This window comes from Pipistrellus hanaki (genome assembly GCF_964339955.1).
Source record: "Pipistrellus hanaki genome assembly, chromosome: 9".
Lineage (NCBI taxonomy): Eukaryota > Metazoa > Chordata > Mammalia > Chiroptera > Vespertilionidae > Pipistrellus > Pipistrellus hanaki.
In genome coordinates this window covers 78744986-78767840 of record NC_140511.1, presented here as the reverse complement: position 1 = coordinate 78767840, position 22855 = coordinate 78744986, and the positions used below count along the sequence as shown (strand labels likewise).

The following is a 22855-nucleotide window of genomic DNA, read 5'->3' as shown; positions in this document are numbered from 1 at the left end:
TTTATGTTAGTGTCAGCACATGTGTCTTCTGCTCTTTTAGTGATTATAGAAAGAGATCCTTCATTATCACCTTCATTTGCATTTCCCGGCTAACAGTGTCTCTTTCACATTTTTTGGCTATTTGGACTTGCTTTTCTGAAACTTGCCTATTTGCAGTCTTTTCAAAAATTAGTTTTTCCCTGGCTAGGCAGCTCAGTTAGTTAGAATGTTGTCTGGGTAGACCAAGGTGCAGGTTCCATCCCCCGTCAGGGCACATACGAGAAGCAGCCAATGGCTCACTCGGGTGTGGCTCAGTGGTTGAGGATCCATAAACCAAGAGGTCAAATTTGGATTCCTAGTCTGGGCACATAACCTGGTTGTGGGCTTAAACCCCAGTAGGGGCATGCAGGAGGCAGTAAATGGATGAGTCTCATCATTGATGTTTCTCTCTCTCTTTCCCCTCTCCCTTCCTCTGAAATAAAAAACAAGAACCCAAGGAATGTGTAAATAATTGGAACAAGTTGATGTTTCTCAAATCAATAAAAACTAGGAAAAATTATTTTTTAAGACTTCTTTGCATATTAAAGATATTAACTATCAGGTGTGGCAACTGTTTTTGTGAATTATTGTCTGTTGACTTTTATCATAGTTTCAATGTATTTGGTAATCAAGTATATCTTTTCTTCATAATTTGAAGTCCCTGTCTTCATCAACTCTCTACTCCTGCATCACCCTGACAGCCTAAGTGGTTTTATTGTTTCTAATCAGGACTGTATAACATTAGCTAAAGCTTTTCTTCACTGAACTGAAATACCTTTGTGGTATTTTTACCCATAAAAGGGGAATCTATTTCAGGACTGTTTCACTGATGTCATTCCTACATCACATTGACTATTGTATTTTATACTGTATAGTACTATCTGGAAAGGCAAGTCCCTCCTCAACCTTGTTTACAAGTTTCCCCACTATCTTCCCAAATGACTTTAAGATGATTTAACAAACCACAAGATGGGAGTCTAATGGGATTACATATTTGTAAACTCATTTCAGAATTGACAAGTTTACGCTCTTTTCCACCTAAGCTTATATGTTCCATCAGCTCAGATTTTTAATCCTTCAATTAGGGTCTACTTTATAGCGACTTCTATCTTTTTCAAAGAAAACTCCATGTCCTTTTCTACCTGTGGTGTCAACGGATCCCTTTTACGGACACGGCCTGGACCCGCCCCCCGCCCCCGGTTCCGGGTTCCGAGGGGATCGAGGATTGACGTCACTTAGGGTTTACGCTCCGGCCCCGGGAACGAAGGTGAAACGAGTGGCGGAGAGGCGACTTTGCTCAGTCTACGCATGCGCACTCCTCCCCCGCCGTAAATCTCATTGGCCGCGGCTTTTCCGCCGCGACAGCCAATCTCAGGGCGCGACGACGCAACCGAGTTTGATTCCATCAAGTCCAGCCAATGAGAGCGCGCCTGCAGCCTACGTCACAGTCTGTCCCACCCTAAGCCCTCCTTCCTGGACTCGGAGCTCAGTCCGCGCAGTAACAAATGAAGTGCGCGCTGCGACACCTCCCAGCTCTCCGGGCTCGGCCGCCATTTCCTCGCCAGGCCTAACGGTCCGGCCAATCCCAGCGCACAGCGAGAAGGACGGAAGCTCCGCCAATCGGAGGCCGCCGATCCAACCCTTCGCCTCAGCCCGGCCCAATCCAGGCTCCGGCCCGTCGCCCCCGGCCCGCCCCCGTGGCGCCCTCTCTCCTCCCTCTTTGTGCGTCTCGCGCCGCCGCCGCCGCCCGCCGCGTGAGAGGAAGGGCTCCGCGCGTCCCGCGGCAACGCAGTCGAGTCCCCTCCCCCCGGAAGGTTCGCTAAGGAGAAGCCGCCGCCGAAGAGGAGCCGCCGGTGCGGGTCCCCGGGGGCGCCATGGCTACCGGAGCGAATGCCACGCCGCTGGGTAAGCTGGGCTCCCCCGGCCTTCCCTCCCTTCCCGGGCCTAAAGGGAGCTTCGAGCCGGTGCCACCGCCTGTCCCCGGGCCTGGGGCGGGGCTGCTGGTGCCCGGGCCGCCGCCGCCTCCGCCCGTGGGGGCCCTGACCGCGGCCTTCCCCTTCGCGGCGCTGCCTCCTCCTCCACCTCCGCCGCCCCCCCCGCCGCCGCCGCCGCCACCGCCGCCGCCGCCCTCCCCGGGCGCCTCGTACCCGCCGCCGCAGCCGCCCCCTCCGCCGCCGCTCTACCAGCGCGTGTCGCCGCCACCGCTGCCGCCACCCCAGCCGCCGCGTCAGGACCAGCAGCCGGGCCCGGCCGGCGGCGGAGGAGGTGAGTCGGGCCGAGAGAGTGCGAAAGGCGTCGCGAGAACGGGCCCGGCCAGCTGAGGGGCGCGCGGCGGCGGCGACGGCGACGGCTGCACGCGGCAGGGGCGCGCGCGCGCGCGCACGGGGAGGCCCAGGCGGAGGCGCCACGGGGCGCGCAGCCTGTTTCTTGCACCTCGAGTGCGCACGCGCGCCGGGGAGCAGGCGTGGGGGGGCGCTGAGCGGGAGGCTTGCTGTGCGCAGGCGCAGTGCGCTGCCGGGCTGTGTGGCCCGAGTGGAAGCCGGGGCGGGGGTCTCCCCAGTAGCTCTCCAGCCCCAGGTGTAGGGGGGAGGGGTGGAGGGGTCGAGTGGGTGGATTGGGTTCTGGGTGTGCCTGTCCGGAGGGTGTGGAGAAGTTAAGTCGTGACGTGGAGCACCTTCCGGGTCGTAGAGGAGGCTGAGGGAGAAAAGGACCAAGTAAAGCTATTTGGACTGTACGGCAGGGTCTTCCTGCGGAGAACGGAGGAGTTGCAAGTCTCCAGGATATTGTTGGCTCATATCTTTCGGCTCTTTGGGGGTGGGAGATTCTGTTTTCTAGTTGGGGCTTTACTCTGGAGCCTGGGCCCCCTGGGAAGTAGGATGATTTGTGTGTACCAAAGATGTAGGGAATTTATGCTTACATGTCAAGGAAGAAAGGTTTCGCTATTATAGTTTGTTCTTTTTTAAAACTTTGATTAAGAGAGGGAGGGAGAGAAAGAGAAACATTGATCTGTTTGCCTCCCCTATGACCTGGGCTGGGGATTGAACCTCTGCATGAGTGACTCCCAACCACTGAGCCACTCTGGCGAGGGATTTTTTTCTTTTCTTTTAACTTTAGAAATTTTTGACACTGTACAAATGGCCAGGAAAGTTACTGGTCTCAACCAATCTTTTGAAGAAAAAAAAGTAGTCTATAAGGTGTGGGGGAGAAAAGGAGGAAAAAGGGAAAGGACACGTGTAAAATTTTAGACAATGAAAGGTTTTTAAAAAGTAGTCTGGAAGAAAGTTGCTGTGGATGTGGTTGAGATCTGGCCTGGTTCCAAAGGTGGTGGGAGGAGCCTGCAGGTTATAAACTGGTTTGGTTATTGAAGGATGATGTAGCATATATCTTCTCAGCACCTTATTTTTCTGTCTGCAACCTGACCCATTAAGATTTGCTACCTTGTTGCCCTTATCAGTGTGGCTCCATTTCCCATCAGAGAACATGCCCGATTTTTGAGCTTGATCCCTGGTCGGGGGCTTGAAAGCTGACCCATGTTTCACTCACAGTGATGTTTCTCTCCCTCTCTAAAAATCAGTAAATTATTCTTTTTAAATAAACACACAAAAGATTTGTTATCTTGTCCACATCACAGTTTCTCTGAATTATTAACTTTTTGGACTCGGGTCCACCTGCCCATCCATATGTCTCTGATTTCTCAGGTTTGGCTTCCATTCTTTGCTATTTACATTTTAGGTCAAGTTCTCAGTGTCCGTCTGCTGAGTTACATGTAATGTCCTAAGTATCCTGAGCTGCTGGTAGTCATTCTGGTGGTTGTGTTTGCATCTTATGAACTTCATTTCTTGTAGACTTCCCAAGTAAGAAGCGGAAGAGGAGCCGCTGGAACCAAGACACAATGGAACAGAAAACGGTGATTCCAGGAATGCCTACAGTTATCCCCCCTGGACTTACTCGGGAACAAGAAAGAGCTTATATAGGTAAATACACGTTCTACACCCAAATGCATTTTCAGATTGTTCATGTTCTGAGCGACCCTATCCGTTTTAGTTTTGAGACTTTAAATTTTTCTATTTTGAGATCATGTATGGCCCGGTGTACTTTCATGACTCTGCAATAATTCTTCAGTTTTTGCTGTGGGTCCTGCATTCGCAGCTCCTTGTTACGGTCTGTTGGTAAGAGCAGTGTTCTCCATGAGGACCAGGGAAGGAGAGGGGCCCCCAGGCTTTAAAATAGCCCCCAGGTTAGAACCCCCCGCCGTTCAGCTGCCATTACTGCTGGTCGGGGAGGGGAGTGTCCGCCCGTGGAGAACACGCAGGTATTGTGCACAGTGCCTTTCGCAGCATGGCCTCACCGTGATTTCACGCTTCTCCCTTCCCTTACAAACGGTCTTTTACTTTTTATAGGTACTTTCTGACCGGAAAATACTCAGTTTAATCAAAAAGTGGTTCTGAAAGTGTTTACAGTTCACCCCCTTTTTAATCATTTTGTTGAGTTTAACCTTTCCTTCAGCAATTTTTTTCCTGGTTTGGTCTTTGGAGAGCTGTCTTAAAATGAGGGCTCTTGTATTTACCACTAAAGAACTCTGCTGGGAAAGGGATACTACTTGGACATGGATCTTACCTATTGGGAACTTTTAAGAATTAAGAATGACGATCCACATTGGAAATGAAATTAACCTCAAAGTTACCTTTTTAAAAATACAAGGTTTTTAATGCAATTTGACCTTTATTTGTGTACCTCTGCTGATGTCTCAAAAAAAGTTCACTTTTGATAAACATTTCCTACTAACCAAATAACCCCTTTGGAGTAAATTAGGGCAATGAATGGTTTCCTACACTTAGAGGCTATGGCCTTCACAAACAAAAAGCTTCAAGGCTGGCTTGTTATTCTTGAGGATCATAGTGTTACATTTTTTAGACTGCTGAGAATTTTGAGGTGTTGAAATTGCCTAATATTCACAATATTTTCCTTCCCCCACTGTTCTATCTACTCCTGCTCAGTCTCATATTAGATCTGGATCTTCACAGCCTTGTGAAAATGTCCTTTGTGGAGCAATATCCCAAAGAATAACAAGCTGACTTAGAAATTGGGAAAACGGACTCATTCTTTACATTTCCAGTTTTCTTCCTGTGGAAGGAGTTAATGCACTGAGCCCTAAGGGCTATTTATAGCTAATTCATAGCTAGAACCAAAGCCTGGGCTAATGCAGATTTCCACTCCAAGGAATATAGCAACCTTGATTTAAGTGCCAGCTATTTCCTCAGATTAGACCCCAGGACCCCTGCAGTCCAGTTGAGAGAACTGACACACACACACACACACACACACACACACGAAGGTGGCTTTTGCTTTGAGTTGTTCTTAGAATTTAATCTCCAAGTCAGAACTTTACTGGCATAAAAGAGCTTATGGGGAGCCATTGTCTTTTTTTTGTCTTTTTTTTTTTTAATTATTGATTTTTTTACAGAAAGAAAGGGAGAGGGACAGAGCTAGAAACATGGATGAGAGAGAAACATCGACCAGCCACCTCCTGCACACCCGCCACTGGGGATGTGCTCGCAACCAATGCACATACCCTGGACCTTTCAGGCCACTGACCGATGCTCTATCCACTGAGCCAAACCGGTTTTGGCTTTTTTCTTAACTTTTGTCTCACAGTACACATGCCTTGTACAGAATGCCCCATGTTGTTGTTGTTTTTTTAATATTAATGTAGATTTTAACTTCTTTATTTTTAATGGGTGTGTAATATAGCCCCTGTGAGGTGTATTTATTTACTTTTTTGGTAATCCTCGTCTGAGGATTTTTTCCATTGGTATTTTTTGAGAGTGGAAGGGAGGAGGAGAGACATTGATTGGTTTGCCTTCCACACGTGCTCTGATGGGCTGGGAATCGAGCCTACAACCAAGGTATGTGCCCTTGGTCAGAATTAAAACTCGGGACCCCTCAGTCTGCAGACAGATGCTTGACCCACTGAGCCAAACCGGCTAGGACTCTGAGATGTATTTAAATTTAGAAGGGTATCTTGGACTACATTAATCTGTCCTGGAGCTATTTCAACTTTAACACAACCAGTAAGACTTGCTCTTGAGCTGTTCAAAACTCTCAGATGCTAAGAAATAGGCTGAAGAAAGTGATCTGGCTCCTCCAGTCCCGTTATTTTGAGTAAAATCATCCGGGTAGCATTGCCCTGGAGTTTGAATTTTTGTGAAAAACCCTCATTTCTCTTTTGCATGTTCAACCTCATTTGTCAAGGTCAGAGGGTCACACCATTCTTGACTCACACTTTCAGTCCTCTATACCCCTCTTTTTACTCCCATTTAAGGAGCAAGTCTAAAACCAGACTTGGTACCACTAATGTTGGTTAAGGTATGTGCATTGTCATCTAAAATATGAATAAAGGCAAGAAGGTAGATTCCTACTAGTATGGGTCTGGTGTACAGAAAATATGCATGAACTTCTGTGAAGTGTTGAATTGGTTATTAACTGTCGTCTTTAAGGAATTTTTAACCTTGTATCAATGAAAAATAATATTTGCTCAACTGGTATATTTCCTTATCCCATGTTAATTGGGTTTCATTTTGGGCTATGCTTAATATTTAATGAGGAAAAATTAGCTCTCAAGAGTCTTGCCCACAAAGTAATTTGGTGGGAACAGGATATCGGTGATAACGTAACGTACGTGGTTTGGTTCTGGGTGCCAATTGTTACAGCAAGCCTTGGTAGGGGGAGAGGTGAAACACCTGATAAATGTTTGGTACTAGCCATAGTGAACAGTCTATACTGCTAACCCCTCTTCAAACAAACTGTTGCTTCCTTAAGTGATAACCATTTTGAAGTGAAAAATACCTGTAGATGTAAATGGACTCCTGCCGCTAGGTGGTTGGGAGTTTTTGCCTCAATGTGTACACTGATCAGTCGTCCCTTTCAAAGTCTCCGAGTTCTTCATGCTTGTTGTTGAGATTTGAGATGTTTTTTGGTAACATTGTCTTTTTTCCATCCTTTTTTTTCTTTCCTAACCTGGTTTCTTCCAGTGCAACTGCAGATAGAAGACCTGACTCGTAAACTGCGCACAGGAGACCTGGGCATCCCCCCTAACCCTGAGGACAGGTTGGGAAACAGTTTTAACCAGCTGACAGTAACGCTTTTACCTTTTTCTCAATAACGTTTTACTGGTGGCAACATATTGTGTCAGTTCAATAAAATCCTAGTAAGACGACTGGTACTCTGATCAAGTGGTTAGTCGTCAGCTAGAAATTGTAATGAAACTTAATTACTAGCAGAATAAAAAGTTACAGGAAAATGGATATCTGTTTTCTAATTTGTAAGCATGTTTATTTAACCTGTCTTGCCCACCCATAAGGACAGTGAGTGGGCCATTACCAGCCTTTTCAGTACCTGCTTGGGCTGAAAGCCCAGGGTGTTGAGTTTTTCTCACAGGTGCACCATGCAGGAATTAAGAATATTTTTGAGCATCACTGAATTTGAGCAGGCCAGAAACTCAGTCTGCTCAGCTCATTGCTGTATTGTAGCTGCTCATGGTTTTGGGATGGTTTTAAAATAGACAGGATATCTACCCAATTTCTTTCACTGCCAGTTAGTTTTCAGCCTTTGGCCATTGCCTGGGGTATTGGGAGAGGCCGGAATATGCCCACTTGTTTTGGGAAGGCTAGCTACCACACACCCCTATTTTTTATTTATTTTTTTTAAAGGGAAGTGTGGTCCTTCAACAGCTGTGGTCATGTTATCTCAGTTTAAAATTTCACATGTGAAAAGAAAAAAGTCCAAGAGAAGTGAACTTTTTTATATATATTACAGAGAGGAAGGGAAAAGGGGAGAGAGAGAAACATCATTGGTGAGAGAGAATGATTGATCGGCTGCCTCCTGCATGCCCCACACTGGGGATCAAGCCTGCAACATAGGATGTGCCCTGACCTGGAATCAAACCATGACTTCCTGGTTCATAGGTCAATGCTCAACCACTAAACCATGCCAGGTGGAAGTGAATTTTTTAAGCACTAATTTTATGGCTGATTGTGGTCTTTGAACAGCTAAAACCTAGTCCATTTAATTGGAAGGACAATATGACTTCTCTCAATGAAATTTCTCTTAGTGTGTGTAGCATAGTTGACAGTACTTTGCTTTAAAATATAGTGTTTTTGGCTTTTGTTACCCAATTAGTAACTTGTTAAATAGGAAGATGTATTGGTTTAAGAAGCCACTCTTATACATCTTTCTACTGCCCCTTGCTAGGAAACAAGTTTATTGACTTGACTTTGTTTATACTGTTTTTTTACCTATAGATTTTGGTTGGAAGGGGCTGTGTTTCATATTTCTTGGCCTTTTTAGGTTGCAGACCACAACTGTTAAGTGCCCTTTTTTTGGCTTTTTTCCCCCCCCCCCCCTTTAATAATACATCTACAGGTTACCAGGCAATTCCTCAAAAGGTTGAATTTTTAAAAAAAATATATTTTATTGAGTTTTTACAGAGAGGAAGAGAGAGAGAGATAGTTTGAAACATCGATGAGAGAAACATCGATCAGCTGCCTCTTGCACACCCCCTACTGGGGATGTGCCCGCAACCAAGGTACATGCCCTTGACCGGAATCGAACCTGGGACCCTTCAGTCCGCAGACCGACGCTCTATCCACTGGGCCAAACCGGTTTCGGCAAAAAGGTTTAATTTTTAACAACCTTTGCTTCCTGGAGAACTGGGATTAGAATTTAGTTCATCTATACAATGTTTATGCAAAGTGAAGAAGTTGGCCAATCTAACCTTTAGAATATCAGCTTTTGTATTTCACATTCATAATTTAGGAAGAGATTTAAATGACCAATTTGTACTGGTAACATTTTGGTGATTAGCTAGAAATGCTTAATTCTAGACAGTTACTGGGGGGATTAGAAATGTCAAGCATGCTAGAAATAAAACCAGAGCAGCCTCTTTCTCCCTGGTATTCAGTTTGAAAGAATCCCTAATACCTGTTTGGTTTTTCTTTTGAGCCCAGGTTGGAGGGAAATGCATGAGTTTCTTAACTTAATAAGGTTATTTCTTAAGGTGTATTTTCAATATTAAGCCACTTTATGCCATTTTGATGTTGCTTAAGTTGCACAGTTAAAAATGTTTTTAAATTGGTTGTAGATTTAAATGTATAAGATGATAGTCTAATAAACTGGGGTATGTTTGCTTTTGTTCACTATTACTGGATTGTGCTAACAGTTTATACAAATGCTAGAAACGGAGGTGTCATTAGCCGTCATTAGCCATGAACAAACCTGACCTTTTATTCCATCGTGTGTGTAACGGATGACATGGTTCCCTTTAGGCTGAAGACAGTGGGAGCAGCCGAGTTCAGTCCTTGCTCTCCAACTAGGCAAGGTTCTCAACTAAACCAAGGGTGTAGGAGTCTTGACTACTTTCAGGATGTTTTTTAATAACCTGATCCACATGGTCTCTTCCCTTCTTGCAGCTGCTACTAAATTTTCAATCAGAATATCAAGCTATGGTCCTTTTTGTAATCTTAACTTAGAATTCTAGGAGTGTAACTTTTTTTTATTACCCCCAAATCCAGCTGTGGTAAACTGACCATTTTATCATTACTATTTTTTACTTGTAGCAACAGCATTTTACTCCTTGGAAAACAGAGAGAGAGAAAATCTGCTTTCTGGACTTGTAAACTCTGGTGGAGAATCCTAGGTTTTCCCTGCTGTTTGCAGGTTCAGACTTTAGACAAGTACTTGGCCAAGTCTGCATTTGCAGCCTCTCTTAGAAGCTGCTTTAGCACTTTTAACGTCTTTCTTTACCCAGACTCCCCAGCATCGAACAGCCAGAAACAGGTTGGCTCCTGGGCCTTGGACACAGCCAGTCAGGCCATTGAAGGAAAAGCAGAGACGAAGCCTCGCACCATCTCTCCATTGTGGGGCCCAGTAGCTGCCTAGCCTTGAGTCCTAGTCGCATTGGGTTGAAGAGTTCATACTTAGAGTGTGGCAGGGGTACATACATTCCTGACAGGGCATGAACTCTGCGAGAGCTAACATTTTAAATAAACTTGGGGTTTTTGTGGTTCATAAAGTTGCAATATTGTAAATTTTTTGCAAATGGTAGAAAATCCATATTTGGCAAGAAGACTCCAGATAGTATTGTCCTTGTCATTTGCAGTCAAGAGATTTTTCCAAAGGACAGACTAAACCCTCATCATTTTTAGAAAGAAAAGTAAAACCATTTTTTTTGCCTTTCTCACACACACCCAAGTCCCCCAAACGTTAAGCTTCCATCTCCCCATTCCACACGATCTTGAATAGCACACGTTATGGTCAGTTCCTCCGAGAGTGTTGTTAGGATCTGAGGCAGAAGGGCTGGGAAGGCTTATTATAGCCCATGTGGGGATGACGGAAGAGTGAAGGCAGAGCAGAAATGGGGGTCTGTCTCCCACAGGTCCCCTTCCCCTGAGCCCATCTACAATAGCGAGGGGAAGCGGCTCAACACCCGGGAGTTCCGCACGCGCAAGAAGCTGGAAGAGGAGCGGCATAACCTCATCACGGAAATGGTTGCTCTCAACCCTGACTTCAAGCCACCTGCCGATTACAAGTAAGCAGAGGGCGGGGTTCTCTGGGACAAGGACATGTGAAGATTGCATGTGACATGGTAGAACATTAAAAAAAAAAAAAAGACTGATTTCAGAAAGGGAGAGAGAGAAACATCAATGATGAGAGAATCATTGATTGGCTGCCTCCTACACACCCCATACCGGCAATCAAGCCCGTAACCGGGGCATGTGCCCTGCCTGGGAATTGAACCATGACCTCCTGGTTCCTAAGCCAACACTCAGTCACTGAGCCACATGGTGGAACATTTAGTATAACTTCTCACCTCTTACCTCAAATCACCAGAGTCAGTGAGTCTTTTCTTCCTTAGACCTCCAGCAACACGTGTGAGCGATAAAGTAATGATTCCACAAGATGAATATCCAGAAATCAACTTCGTGGGGCTGCTGATTGGGCCCAGGTAAGTGACTGCTAGCCTGTGGGATAGAGAATTCCTGAGAACCTGTGAGGTGTGTTTATCTTGTGCCAAATTGGGTGCCGTTGGTGGCACCTTCCTGTTTTGGGTAGGACTTCACTTGGGCTGAGTTCATGCCTTCCTGTGAGAAAATCTCGTTATCATCCTTACTTTACTTTAGGGAAGTCAAATTGTAAGGATTGCTGTGGCTGGTGTTCACTTAGAGATCATGGATCTCTTGGTGGGAGATCCAGTTCTCTGCACTCATGATTTCCTACCAGGGCCTGATCAGCCCACCTTTGTCCCCTCTGGCCTGTGAATTTGCATATAACAACTCAACCTTTTCTGCATCTGACAGAGGGAACACGCTGAAGAACATAGAGAAGGAGTGTAACGCGAAGATAATGATCCGGGGGAAAGGGTCTGTGAAAGAAGGGAAAGTTGGGCGCAAAGATGGCCAGATGTTGCCAGGAGAAGACGAGCCACTTCATGCCCTGGTTACCGCCAACACCATGGAGAATGTGAAGAAAGCAGTAGAACAGGTGAGGGAACCAGAAAGGAAGCCTCTTGCCAGAAATCCGGCTGGTTGTCTTAGCACTTAACACAACTGTCCATTTTCTCTCTGTTAGATCAGAAACATCTTGAAGCAAGGGATTGAGACCCCCGAGGACCAGAATGACCTGCGGAAGATGCAGCTTCGGGAGCTGGCTCGCTTGAATGGGACCCTTAGGGAAGATGATAACAGGTAAGGGATCGGCTTAGAGGAGAGCGCACAGAGACCGAGGAACCTATTGAAGCAGGCGGGGGGTGGCCATAGCCCTTGAGTTGACTTTTTTCTCTCTCAACAGGATCTTAAGACCCTGGCAGAGCTCAGAGACCCGCAGCATCACCAGTACTACAGTGTGTACCAAGTGCGGAGGGGCCGGCCACATTGCTTCCGATTGCAAATTCCAGAGGTGAGGGGCTGCGGGGGTTTGCTGGCAGCCGTGGTGTGCAGGAAGCTCCGGCACATTGGCAGGCTGCTGTTAACATGGGTCCAAGAGAAGCTTTCCTTTCCGTGAATGTAATGGAGGGGTTTAAAGTCCGTGCACAGCACTCCTGTTTTGTTCATCTTGAGCCCAGGAAAACTAAACTTCCGTCCTGGGTGTAGGGAGTTGGTGTCCGTCCGTCATCCCTCCCTCTCCCCCCCCTTTTTTTAAGTCTTCGTTCAAGGATGTTTTTATTGACTTTAGAGAAAGGGGAAAGGAAAGAGAGAGTGAACATCAGTGTGAGAGAAAAACACCAATCAGTGTCTCTAATATACACCCAACCAGGGATCAAACTCACAATCTGGGTATGTGCTCTGACCAGGAATTGAACCTGTGACCTTTGGTGTATGGGACAACAGTCCAACCAACTGAGCTATACCCGCCAGGGCAGGGTACAAGTTTTTTTTACTGTGGCTCAATATTAGGTGCTGTTTTTGCTGCCGAAGATTGGTTTAAGAACACCAAAATTATGTAAAGATTTTGACCAGTTTTGCAAGCCAGCACTTGATAGCAACATATTTTTCACTCTGAGTGGCTTTGTTAAGGAAGTCCTGTCAGCTGTGTTCCAGTCTTGCATAGATTTCCTTCCCTCAGACTGGAAATGCAGAATTCTTTGTTTAAATGTTTTTACTGACTTCAGAGAGAGGGGAAGGGAGAAGGAAAGATAGAAACATCCATGAGAGAGAAACAACAGCATAGATTGGCTGCCTCCTCGCAACCTGGTTATCGCCCTGATTGGGAATCTTTGGGGGAATGGGACGATGCTCTAGCCCAGTGGTCGGCAAACTCGTTAGTCAACAGAGCCAAGTATCAACAGTACAATTGAAATTTCTTTTGAGAGCCAAATTCTTTAAACTTTTAAAATATAGGGTAGGTACATTGTTACTAACTTAGGGTACGTGGTATTTTGTGAAAGAGCCCCATGTGGCTCATGAGCCGCAGTTTGCCCACCACTGTTCTAACCAGCTGAGCCACACTGGCCAGGGCTGGGAATGCAGAATTTGATGAAAGTTGCTACTCAGAAGAACCTGCACTCTCCTGTCTGGCATGGCTGGTAATGGCTGTGCTCACCCTCTCCCTGTTCTCGGCCCCGGGGCTCTGCTGTGGCAGAGGGATGTGTAATCCCAGGTGCCCAGTTGGGCACACAACTGAAGAGCTAATGAGACTACTTTGAAGAATGTGCTAGGATGATTCAGTTCCTCAACTTTCTTGTGTAAATTCCTCAGGGTTAAAGTTTACTCCTTAATGACTTCCCTCTCTTTGACCCACACCCCGCCTTCAGGCCTGGTGACCCGCAGTCAGCTCAGGATAAAGCTCGGATGGATAAAGAATATTTGTCTCTCATGGCTGAACTGGGTGAAGCTCCTGTGCCAGCATCAGTGGGCTCCAGCTCTGGGCCTGCCAGCACGCCTCTGGCCAGCGCACCTCGGCCTGCTGCTCCCGCCAACAACCCGCCGCCACCGGTGAGCGTCGGGTGCTGTTCTGTGGCCTGGCCCCCGTCTTCCTCAGAGGAGGGGGCAACGGCCAGGGATTTGGGGCAGAGCAGACTGCTGACATGGCTGGCAACATTGTTCTCTCGGGATGTCAGATGTTTGTGCTGTGGTCCCTGGCAGAGCCGAGAGAACAATGTTGCCACCAGGGGGAGCAGGCAGGGACGTTGGCAGGAAATGCTCTCACATAGTCTCTCATGTCTACCACCCAGAGCCGCCCACCCTGGATGAATTCTGGCCCTTCAGACAGCCGGCCCTACCACGGCATGCATGGAGGTCCTGGCGGGCCTGGCGGCGGCCCCCACAGCTTCCCACACCCGTTACCCAGCCTCACAGGTGGGCACGGTGGGCACCCCATGCAGCACAACCCTAACGGACCCCCGCCTCCGTGGATGCAGCCGCCACCGCCGCCGATGAACCAGGGCCCCCACCCGCCTGGGCACCATGGCCCTCCTCCAATGGGTAAGTAAGTGTCAGACCAGAAACCTTGGGGCTTTGGGGTAACAAGAGTTAGGGCAAGTAGTCTGAACGAGCAGCAGTTCTCAGAGTGGCTGAGTGCTGCCCTGGGGCTGTCAGGCTGGGGCTCCGGGAGGAGCAGGACAGGGTTCCGTGTGGGTCGGCACAGGCTCTCCCAGAACTGCTCCTGGAAGGCAGACAGGAAAGCCGCTGGTGGGGGCCAGTTCCAGTGTCCTGCTAAGTCCCTGCTCTCTCCTTCCATCAAGATCAGTACCTGGGAAGTACGCCTGTGGGCTCTGGGGTCTATCGCCTGCATCAAGGAAAAGGTAACCGAGCCTGGCATCCATCTCCCTTTGGGGCATCACCTCGGCCTGGGAACGGAGGGGGCCCGTCCCAGGTCTCCTCCAGAGGCCTGACCCTCTCCTTCCCCTAGGTATGATGCCGCCACCGCCTATGGGCATGATGCCGCCACCGCCGCCGCCACCCAGTGGGCAACCTCCTCCCCCGCCTACTGGGCCGCTACCCCCATGGCAACAGCAGCAGCAGCAGCCTCCACCACCCCCTCCGCCCAGCAGCAGTATGGCTTCCAGTACCCCGTTGCCATGGCAGCAAAGTGAGTGGCATATTTTGGGCTTGTGGGGGTGGGTGGGATGGGGGGTAGGGCTAAGAGGACTGGGAGAACCTCACAGCTCACACAGGCAGGCCAGCACCTTGGGGTGAGACTCTGATCTCTGCGGGGGTGATCACAAAGGGCCTGTGGCCCTGGGCGGGCGCGGGAGATCTGATGTTCGGCGTGGTTGTGTCGGGGGACAGGTGGTGGGCCTGGAGGGGACCTGCCACAGTAGGTAGGGTGTCAGACTCTCACTGGCTGAGTGAGCGCTGGCTGGCTCAGTTCTGTGCACATGGCCAGGGTGGGTGGTGCATGCGAGTTTTGGAGAGGGATGTGATTGGGGCCTGAGAGACTGGGGATGGTTGGGGATGGCACCTGGCAGTGGGAGAGTAGCTGTGGCCTTGAGGTTGAATGTGCCGTTCGGTGGTGGCGGCGGATGGGCGGAGGGATGTCAGAGCCGGTTCTTGTGTCTGGTACCTTCCTGTCAGCCCTTCCAGGGGACATTGGTGACAAAGGGCTTACTTCGTTAAGCCCAGAGGCCTCGAGGCTGACCCTAGGGTAGTCCTGCCCACCCCTTCACTCCCCACCACCAGGACAGCCCCGCCCGCCCGCCCCCCACCACCGTACAGCATGCAAAGCAAGGAGCAGGCGCCCCTCGCCCCCGTCCCAAGGCAGCAGCCGCCGAGAACCGCGGTGTGCCCCCGCGCGTGTGACCTTGGGCTTCTTTACCACCCCAGATACGACGACTACCACCACGAGCGCTGGCACAGGGTCCATCCCGCCATGGCAACAGCAGCAGGCGGCTGCCGCAGCTTCTCCAGGAGCCCCTCAGATGCAAGGCAACCCCACTATGGTGCCCCTGCCCCCCGGGGTCCAGCCGCCTCTGCCGCCCGGGGCCCCTCCCCCTCCGCCGCCTCCGCCACCTGGTTCCGCCGGCATGATGTATGCCCCGCCTCCCCCTCCGCCGCCTCCCATGGACCCTTCTAACTTTGTCACCATGATGGGCATGGGGGTGGCAGGCATGCCGCCCTTCGGGATGCCTCCAGCTCCCCCACCGCCTCCACCACAGAACTAGACTCGGTTTTTTAAGAAAATATATATTATATAGAGAGAATTGGTCTTGTTTAAACACACGCCGAACCTCACCATATGGAGCCAGACATTGGGACGCACGCATGTGATGGTGTGCACGCATGTGTGTGTGTGCACGCATGTGTGTGTGTGCACGCACCGGGCTGGGCCAAGTGACTGAGGACGGGCAGGTGGTAGCAGGGGCGCCAGCTTGGGCTTTCCTGGCGCCCCGTAGCATCGAGTGTCTTCTTTGTCTTTCTCTCCTCACCCAACTCCCTTTGCCTCTCCCCAAACCGGGCCGCCAGGATCCCTCCCCGCAGCGGCGATGGCCCGAGCCATGAGAGTGAGGACTTTCCGCGCCCATTGGTGACCCTTCCAGGCAGACAGCCTCAGCAGCGCCCCTGGTGGACAGGATGGTTCGGCAAAGCAGCCTGAGTTATTTTTGTGGACGGAATCGGAACACGCTGGCTCCATATTGTGAAATTTTTATTAATTTTTTCCTTTTTCCTTTGTTATTTCCTTATCTCTTCCTTTCTTCAGACTCCGTCCAAGGAGATGCTCTCCCCGGTCTTCTGCTGCAATCAGATCACTTTTCCTTTTCTCCATTCCTCACTCTTCTCTTTCCAAGGAGAGAGGAGCAAATGGGTTTAGGCCAAGGCCTTGGCCACTAACGTCAGGCTAGTTTGGACGGGGGTGTTCCTTTGGTTCTAAGATTTCCAAGGTGCCATCGCCACCCCAAGATGATGACTATTTTTAAGTGGGATTTTGTGTCTGCCGCCCTCCTCGAGTAGTGGCTTCATCTCCAGGTCCGGGGTTCACGGCCACCTGACCCCCCGCCAGCCGCCGGTGTGGCTGCCCAGCCACCTGGGCTTGTCTGCCAGACCAGGTCGTTCCACTCCCCGAGCGCCTAGGCCGCCTCATTCCATTTGTTCCTCTCCTTCTGGAAGGCTTCTTTAAGTTTTACTTTAATCCCAAACGTCTGGCTGTTTTTGCAGTGTCTGGGGGGTTGAGCCCCTTGTTTTTCGTTCTGCTCCCCTACCCGTCCCTTTCATGGAGTGATTATGTTGACAATAATGTATAACGCGCGTTCTCTTCACTGGTTTATCTGCAGAAATTTCTCTGGGCTTTTTTTTCCAGTGTATGGTTCAACACTGCGTTGAAGGGGGATGTTCCATTGAATAAAAGAGCAGTGTGGTTTTCTGGGTCTGTTTCTTTATTTTCTCTTAAGCCCTCTCTCCCCCATCGTCGGCAGGATTAGTCACCGATGCTCCCACAGGTAGCACCGGCCCCTGGGAAACCCGTGGGCCATTAGCCGAGAAGCTCCCGCCTGCCTCCCTGTGGGTTTGTGGAGGAAGTGGAGTGTGTGGGCGGCCCACCTCCTCCCCCGAGGGTGTAAATAGCTGAGAACCGTGCTCCCCTCCCTGGCGATCCCTCATCCCTCTGGCCCGTGTCCTTTTGAAGACGTTCCCTGGGGCTCGGACCCCCCACATTGGCAGAGCTCCAGTTGTGATTTGTGCCTGAAAGCTGCCACCTGACCACGGCCCCGGGCCTAGGAGGCTCCAACACTAAAGGTCAAGCCAACTAATCTGCCCGTCAGGCACAGCAGCTAAAATTAAAATTGCCAAGTGGCTTTTCTTGCTCTGCTGGTGACTTGCAGCCTGCCAGCTCTGCAGGCTTTGGGGAGTGGCGGGGGCGAGAGAACGTGCCCACCTTGTGCTTCGTAAGCACTTCTCTGCAAAGGGTCCTAGCCTGCTTTTTCTTTTCACGTCTGGACAGCCCATTGTGGCACTGGAGAAACCTATGTCCGGTCTCCGCGAGGTAGTGAGTCCCATCCCTCCGCACTCCCCCGGGAGAGTTGGGGCTGGCCTCCCCGGCCGGCTTTCCTCTGAACAGGCTAAGGGACAGGCTCCCGCTCCCAGCTCCTGACCAGTGGGGACGACTGGCCGGGGCTGTTTCCAGCTTCGAACAGGAGAGGGCCGTTACTGGAGCGAAGCCCGGTGTCTGTCCTTGAGCGGGGCTTACGGAAGCTTCGGGAAGTTCGGAGGGTTCCCGGACCCTCGGCTGGCGGGAAGGAGGGCAAATCTGCCCTTCCCTGATGGGGTGGAGGCAGGCGCGGGCCTGGCTGCCCTCTTTGACCTTGGCTTCACCTCATTGCTCCCCCACAAGCTCGGTTTCCCTGGTGGGCTCATTGGGCGGTTAATTAGCTCTTTGAAGCTCTGAAAGAGGCAAAGTGGCGCTATGTGGGTTTTAGAAATAAAATCAATAAACGACTTAACCGCAGCCCAGCTATCTCCTGTGTCTCCCTCGGGGCCAGCTCCACTCCTGCGCTCCTCTGCTCCCTCCGTCAGCTTTTGTTAAGGTTTGGAGAGGAGCAAAGTGGCTGACGAAGGCAGCCGTCCTGGGCCTTTCTCCAAGCAGCTCTAAGGCCCTGGAATGGAGGAGAGACAACAGGAAGGCCGGGCCTTCGGAATGGCAGCGAGCCACCTGCCTTTGGCAGATCGGAGAGCTGTGGCTGCTCCCTTCACCCCCTCCCGGAGCCTCCCTCTGGAAAGGCCTTTTGTGAGCCCTATTGTTAGGGGACCGGCCTCCCCTTGGTCCTTTCTGGGCTGCCACATCGCCCACCCTCCCTGCAGCTTGGGCGAAGGGGCTGCCAGCTGGGGAAGGTCAGCGATAGGGCTGTTACTGAGACCCGGCCAAGTGCTCTGAGAAACCAAAGACTGGTCCAGGGAGGGAGGCAGGGTTTCTGATGAGAAACCTGGTCAGACATAAACAACCTTAAGTTTGTTCAGGTTCGAAGACGGCTTTAAGGATTCTTTAAAATAAACGCACATGTAACGCGAGGGAGCGAATGAGCAGGGAGAACGGACTCGGTGAAATAGGAGGAGGGCTGCTGGGTTGGGGCATCGAAGGAGAAAAAGCTGGAAGCTGAGTTGGAGGCCACTGACACACAGACCGAAAACACCCACAAGAAGGCAGTTAAATGAGTCGGAAATGAGTTTGTCGTCACCACTGCCTCAGTTGGTCAAGCATCGGCCGTGTATTAGGAGGTCACAGGGCACATGCCTGGGTTGTAGGCTCCTTTCCCAATAGAGGGCATGCAGGAGGCAGCCCATCAATGTTTCTCTCCTCAGAAATCATTAAAAACATTTAAAAATACATGTTACTGATTTCAGAGAGGAAGGGGTGGGGGTGTGTGTGGAGAGAGAAACATCAATCAGCTGTCTCCTGCATGCCCCACACTGGATCAAACCCACAACCTAGACATATGCCCTGACCAGGAATCGAACTGTGATCTGACTCAGATTGATGCTTGACCACTGAGCCACACCAGCCAGGCAATAAGAACATTTTTTTTATATATATATATTTTATTGATTTTATACAGAGAGAGAGGGGGAGAGAGAGCTAGAAACATCGATGAGAGAGTCATCCTACTGGGGATGTGCCCGCAACCAAGGTACATGCCCTTGACCGGAATCGAACCCGGGACCTTCAGTTCCCAAGCCGACGCTCTATCCATTGAGCCAAACCGGTCTCGGCAAGAACATTTTTTTTAAAAGATATTTTATTGATTTTTTTACAGAGAGGAAGAGAGAGGGATAGAGAATTAGAAACATCGATGAGAGAATCATTGATCAGCCGCCTCTTGCACACCCCCCACTGGGGATGTGCCCACAACCAAGGTATGTGCCCTGACCGGAATCGAACCTGGGACCTTTCAGTCCGCAGGCCGACGCTCTATCCACTGAGCCAAACCGGTTTCGGCAATAACATTTTTAAAGGCACATCTGTTTTCCAGTAGAAACGGTATGTCCTAGTTCCAGTGCCTTGAGTGCAGAGGAAGAGTGGGCACTGGATTGGTAAGAGGACTGGGGGCCAATTCTGGAAAAGGATTGAATGAATTCGGGAGCCGAGTGATCTGGCATTGGCCGGTGTCGCCTGATTTGGCATAGTACACACCGAAAAGTTGCCAGTTCGATGCCAGCTCAGGGCACATGCCTGGGTTACAGGCTTGATGATCTATAGGGGGCCTGTAGCAGACAACAGATCAATGGTTCACGCTCCCTCTGGAAGAAAAAGGATGGGGAAAGCCCTGGCTGGTTTTGTTCAGCAGTTAGAACGTCAGCCCTCGGTCTGAAGAGTCACAGGTTTGATTCCTGGCCAGGAGCACACACCTCGGTCACAGGTTCAATCCCTGGCCCCGTTGGTTGGGGCGCCAGTGGGAGGCAACCATTGGATGTATTTCTGATGCTTCCTCTCTCCCCTGCCCCCTCCTTCCGCTCTGAAAGTCCATGGGAAAACATCCTCCTGTGAGGATTAAAAACGATGGGAATGGAATGGTCTGTTGGGAGCCATCCTTAGTGGCAGGAAAGAGTCTTCCAGGCAATTAGGGGTCAGTATGAAGTTTTGTGTCGCCAAAGTGTGCTGCCATAGTTGGCGTGTGGTGAGAGCACACTGAACTGGTGTGCTCTGCTCGGACCAGCCCTCTGGGGAGGCGGGGGGAGCTGAGCAGAGGCTGCACAGGAGGCCGAGGACAGGAGCTGTGAGACCAGAGTGCCCCCAGCATTCCTTTTGGAAACAGAAGACTTCTAGAAGCCTTGGTTTGGCTCAGTGACTAGAGTGTCTGGCCTGCAGACTGAAGAGTCCCAGGTTTGATTCTGGTGAAGGGCACAGGCCTGGGTTGCAGGCTTGATCTCCAGTAGGGGGCATGCAGGAGGCAGCCAATTAACCTGTTAACCGGGGAGTTCCCTTTTTAATGACGCAACCTGTAATGGGCGTGTCAGTACATCACGCCCGGAGGACGTAATTTCATATTATTGTTATTTTTATTTATACTTAATTAAAATAAATGATATATATTTTTTTTCGTTTATATATAAAGCACAAAGGAAAATACAAAATTACAAAAAAAAAAAAAATAGAAAAGAATACCAAAAAAAAAATAGAAAAGAATACCAAAAAAAAAATGGAAACATCAAATTAAAAAACTATAAATTTTACAAACAATTATAAAGATTACAAAAAATATGTACCGTCCCTCTCAGGGCGCAACATATATTTCCAGGACGTATTCATTCGTCCTACCCGTTCCCGATATTGTTTACGTTTGACGTATTTATAGGTCCCGCTCGGTCAACAGGTTAATCTCTCTCATCATTGATGTTTCTATATCTCCCTCTTCCTTCCCTGAAATCAATAAAAATATATTAAAAGTCTGAATAAAAGTTATTTAAACAAAGAAAACCGGTCTTTTCTTTGGGACCCTTTCCTCCCCTGTGGAGCATGGCACCATGGGGGACCAGCATGGTAACGCCTCTCCGGGGATGGGCAGAGCAGGGCTTGGGCATCGGAGGCCTGGGCGGACTTGGACTTGGCCCAGCGCTGAGCTGTGGGTCGGGCTGGGCCTGCTGTGGGTCACAAGGTCCTGGGGAAGAGCTTGCCTTCCCTGAGCCAGGCTCCCTGTAGCATCATCCTGCAGCTGTCCGGGCCTCCTCCTCCCTGCCCCCAGCCCACCGCCTACAGCCCCAGGAGGCCCCGGGCTCCCTTTGCTTCCACAGCGCAGGCTCAGAAAACAGCACCCACCTGAGGACACAGCGCATCGGTGCCGGGGCCAGTCCCTGAGCAGTGAGTTGGGGGCCGTCGGAGCCTCCAGAGGAAGGTGAACGGCGTGAAGTTCCTGGGTGGGGGGCTTCCAGCTGAGAAGTGCAGTCCCAGCTGTGAATCCTGGGCCACTAAGTCCTTGTCGGGTGGGTGGCCCCAGGGGGGAGGAGAGAGTGGGAGAAGGCCTCCAATCACCTGGCAGCTCATCACAGGAACACGTACTACCATCGGCCAATGTTATGGCTGGTGGGGGGTGGGGGGGGACAGTATGTTTCAGTTTCTCTTACCCCTGTGGGCCCACAGGACTACAGTTCCCAGGGGCCCCTGCTACAGGCTGCTGGCCCCTAAGCAAAGTCGGCCTGTAATCTGACCATTCTGGAAAGGTCACTTCAGAGCTTGAGAGACAGCAACAGGGGGAGATGGGCTTGGGTGGGGCTGGGAGGGGGTGGGCATAGTGGCTCTGCCTCGGGTGACATCCCCCGTCCCACCCCTTGAAACTCAGGGTCCTCATCTCCCTTTTCTCCAGACACCCAGTGTCCTACGCTAGCTGCACCTCGTCTGATTGGGGCACACCGACCTCAACTCCTAGCCCTTCAGCCTGAGGGGGGAGGGGGCCCTGTCCCCTTTTGCCACAACATGTGGCCTCCCATCAGAGTGCAGCTAACGATAGACAGCCCCCAGTGTGGCCACTGTGGAAGCTTGGCCAGAGGTCATTCAGCCTGTGGCTTGCAGTCTCCCTGGGCAAATGTCTAAAGCAAACCAAGCTGGCCCTAGCTGGTTTGGCTCATTGGATAGAGCATCAGCCTGCAGACTGAAGGGTCCTGGGTTCAATTCCAGTCAAGGGCATTAAAATAATAATAATAATAATAATAAAGCAAACCAAGCTGCTCGTGAAGGCTGGGCCTCCTGACACCTGCCCACTTGACAGTCCCCTCAGACTCTCCTGATTGACAGCCCACAATCCAGCCCCACCCTTGAGAGCTTGTTTGGAGGTTCTAGCAGGGGAGTGCAGCTACTCGTATACCCTTGACCGAAGACCAGTCCTCTCCTCTTGGGGGAAAGTCGTCCTCTTCGACCGAGCGCGCAGCTTCGGGAGGGACGCACATGGATCGGTGAGGGAGGAGGGGGACACCCGCCTAGCCAGCCAGATCAGCCGAATCAACCCTGGCGATCAATGGGGTGACAGATGTTGCAGCCAGATCGCCCTCACATCCCAGCCCCACCCTTCATCTAGAACCCAGGAAAAGGACCAGATCCAGGCAGCCTCTAATCCAAGGTCCCAGCCCAGGGCCTCCAGGCAAACCTCGGGGCCCTCCAGCCAGCAGCTGCATCTTGTTTCTGACGCTGAAGACAAGACAGAGACCCCAGTGTGCAGGCCCGGAGGAAGTGGGTCAGCACAGGCTGTGAATGAGCCAGGCTGGGCCTGGCCCGGCCCCGTGTGGAGCTGGGCCCTGTTGTCCCTGCCCCGCTCTCTCCTCCTCCCCTCACCCCCAAAATAGCTCCCGGGCGGCCGGTCTGGCCAAGACCCTCCCCTCCTGGGGGAGGCGGGGCATGCTGCCCGGAGCCTGGCTTTAAGTCACCGGGC

The 22855-nt window shown here is 50.6% G+C and overlaps 1 protein-coding gene across 15 annotated transcripts; it reads left to right on the top strand.

The window, feature by feature from the left end:
* Window positions 1-1486: 1486 nt before the first annotated feature.
* Window positions 1487-16869, top strand: SF1 (splicing factor 1). Of its 15 annotated transcripts, none has more exons than XM_084895842.1 (14): window positions 1487-2283; window positions 3864-3992; window positions 7050-7125; window positions 10451-10603; window positions 10931-11020; window positions 11373-11556; window positions 11644-11759; window positions 11863-11970; window positions 13325-13505; window positions 13724-13994; window positions 14255-14314; window positions 14422-14601; window positions 15336-15540; window positions 15975-16869. In XM_084895842.1, exons 1-14 carry the CDS (start codon window positions 1893-1895, stop codon window positions 16102-16104), a joined length of 2274 nt encoding a protein of 757 aa, XP_084751968.1. In that variant the 5' UTR covers window positions 1487-1892; the 3' UTR covers window positions 16105-16869. The 15 variants fall into 15 exon arrangements, with proteins under 15 accessions (XP_084751968.1, XP_084751963.1, XP_084751970.1 ...); XM_084895843.1 differs by having other exon boundaries at window positions 1489-1923; XM_084895837.1 differs by having other exon boundaries at window positions 15336-16869.
* The last annotated feature ends 5986 nt before the right edge of the window (window positions 16870-22855 follow it).